Below are 2,553 nucleotides of genomic sequence, written 5' to 3'. Positions count from 1 at the left end.
ATACCACATGGAGGCAACTCACTGTAATATACATATGTGAGTAAAACCAGACTAACTCACTCATCGCGGTCTTTTTACTTTCACTCATCTTCTGACTGATTAAAGTAGAAAACAGGTTGCATGTGCATTAATCTTGACGAGTATTACTATTAACGTATCGTTTTTCGATTAGAGATTCATTTGTAATGCCCACTGATTACAACATATGTCATGGCAGTATATGTAATGTACTGTTGCATTTTAATTCTCAAGGGGAAACGCGAAGGTCAAAACAGAAATTTTATTGAAACATACATGATTAAATGTACAATCGTACAAGGTAATACAAAAGGTCGAAGTACGCGACGGAATAAAAAAAAGATAATATGAGTCTATTAATTAATTTGTCTGTATGATTAACATCAAGAAAGATGTGTCATAAATTGGGAAAATGCTAGTTTTGGATTTGAGTCTAATGAGTAATGATCATTGGATTCTGGCATGCTCAAGTGATGTAACTCTCCTTAAACAGCTAGGCCGCCATGCCAAACCTATACACAGACATTGTTCTCACGCTAGATGTAGACAAAATATTTTGTAAACTATATTTGTACCAGTATAAAGGTAGATTAGAATACACAAAATGAACACTTTCTATAAACACATCAAACATCTTCTGTGAAGTATTGCTTAATACCATTTCTATGTTGTTAATGAAAACAACCAATTGCATATATTAATAACATGTTGATTGATTAATCCGTTTTAATTGTCACGCAGACTGTAGCGTTTGTTTCAGTTAATTGGACTTTTCGAGTTTAGCAACTTCTTCCTTTTCGTCTTCAGACATCCGTTTGTTGGATTTCCTCAGATATCTGACTTCAACCAAAGCATAAAGTGCCATCCCCAAAACTAGGAAGGTCATTGCGATTATAATTTTGACAGAAACACACAGCATACTACTGTACACAAAGGTACATGTAAATGCTATAGATTTGACACCTTCATATACTGCAAATGCTGACTGCTTATTGTCATGAAATATTTCCCCTATTACGGAGTTCGTCTGGGTTTTCCATATTCCTTCCGCAACTCCCCATGCTGAGGATATAACGTAGACGAGGTGAATGTCATGGTAAGACGGAACCAAGTGATACATCCACAACATCAGCGCCATCTGAAGAACCCCAGCAAGGCCCAGTAGAACATATCGTCTTGCAAATCTAGCTAATTTGCTGAATACGAAACTGCTTGTTGCAGAACTAACTCCGTACACTGTCATCACGTAGCCGACGTTTTGTATTCCGAAAGGACAGCTCACGTATGATTTGGTTAGTTCAGTAAATGCCACAACCTGCTCTATAGCTAAATATAACATAAATGGAAGCAGAAACTTGATATCAGTCTTGATGATGAGTCTGAACCAGGACCACAGTGACTGTTTGATTGTGTTCTTGTTGGTTGAGGACTGATTGTGTACTGGTGAAAGGAAAATAATCACAACCCCTAGCCCCGTGACGACACATCCTAGAAACACACCCAGAAGCATGTAAACCACAGTGGGTTCGGGATCAGCGATGATGTCCACTGTTTCTGCTTCAGGACAATCATGAGCTCCACAAAAGGAAGTAGTGTTCAAGTTGGTGCTGTTATACTGGCCTTGATACAGTACAAGGGACGATAGTAGGTTACCCACGATATTACTAAGTTCAAACATTCCGAAGAAAATCCCGTTAATTCTGCTGAGAGAGGTTTGTAGCTCCACACCGGTACGTTCACTGAAGGAAAAAGCACAGGATGTGAGGTAAATCCCTAGTGACGTCCATAACGGTCCCGTAACTGCTCCCAGAATGATTGATGATGGAATAAGTGTTGCAAATGAAGGGTAAAAATTGGACGCAACGTAAATTAAATGTCCAGAAAAGGCAATTACCACTGATCGCTTGACCCCAACAACAGTGATCCACGTGGGAGCATAGATGGCCGACAAAATGGCTGCTGCGTAGAGACAACTAAGGGAGAGAACTCCCAAACCACCTTCGTCGTTCAGGCTTCCTTGCAGATTCTGTAACGACATGTATGACGAGAATACAAACAGGAATCCTAGTCCAAGGACTATTGTATTCTTTGTTTCCTTCCCAAACAGTGGCGATGGGGTCTCTTCAGTTTCTACGTCAGACATGTTTGTTTCAATTATCTACCAAGTAAGAGCTTATTCAAACTTACTTGTTTCATAGGGGTTAGCAGACTGTGTGTCTACACTGGTTGTGACATGTGGCTGGCCATGAGTTGATAAGGCACTTTGCACACTGTGTTTTATCTATTTGACGTGACCGAATTGACAATCTGAAACCTGCTTATCGTTGTGAGCAGGTAAGCTGTATAACGGAGTGTCTAGGGTATCATACAAATGGTCACGTGTAGTCAATCACATGTTCTCATGATCAGTTTATGTTACGAGTACATAGAGTAGGTGCACGGGTGGCCCAGTCGTCTAAGGCGGCGCCATTCGCTGTGCAGAGATGCGTCCCTTGGGCACGCCAGAAACCTATGATTGTGGGTTCGAATTCCGGT

At 40.5% G+C, this 2,553-nt stretch overlaps 1 protein-coding gene across 2 annotated transcripts; it reads right to left on the bottom strand.

Moving 5' to 3' along the window:
- Window positions 1-318: 318 nt before the first annotated feature.
- On the bottom strand, window positions 319-2,283 carry LOC124110413 (protein unc-93 homolog A-like). 2 transcript variants are annotated; one of them, XM_048396125.1, is made up of 2 exons: window positions 2,206-2,283; window positions 319-1,757 (listed from the first exon to the last, which is right to left on the bottom strand). In XM_048396125.1, exon 2 carries the CDS (start codon window positions 1,694-1,696, stop codon window positions 779-781), a length of 918 nt encoding a protein of 305 aa, XP_048252082.1. In that variant the 5' UTR covers window positions 1,697-1,757; window positions 2,206-2,283; the 3' UTR covers window positions 319-778. The 2 variants fall into 2 exon arrangements, with proteins under 2 accessions (XP_048252082.1, XP_046325723.1); XM_046469767.2 differs by having other exon boundaries at window positions 1,913-2,277.
- Window positions 2,284-2,553: the final 270 nt, after the last annotated feature.

The sequence above is a fragment of the Haliotis rufescens genome, unplaced genomic scaffold, assembly GCF_023055435.1.
Source record: "Haliotis rufescens isolate VD_foot unplaced genomic scaffold, xgHalRufe1.0.p SCAF_15, whole genome shotgun sequence".
In the NCBI taxonomy this organism is placed as follows: Eukaryota; Metazoa; Mollusca; class Gastropoda; order Lepetellida; family Haliotidae; genus Haliotis; species Haliotis rufescens.
Note: the sequence above shows the minus strand (reverse complement) of the source record. Positions and strands in the feature narration are given on the sequence as shown.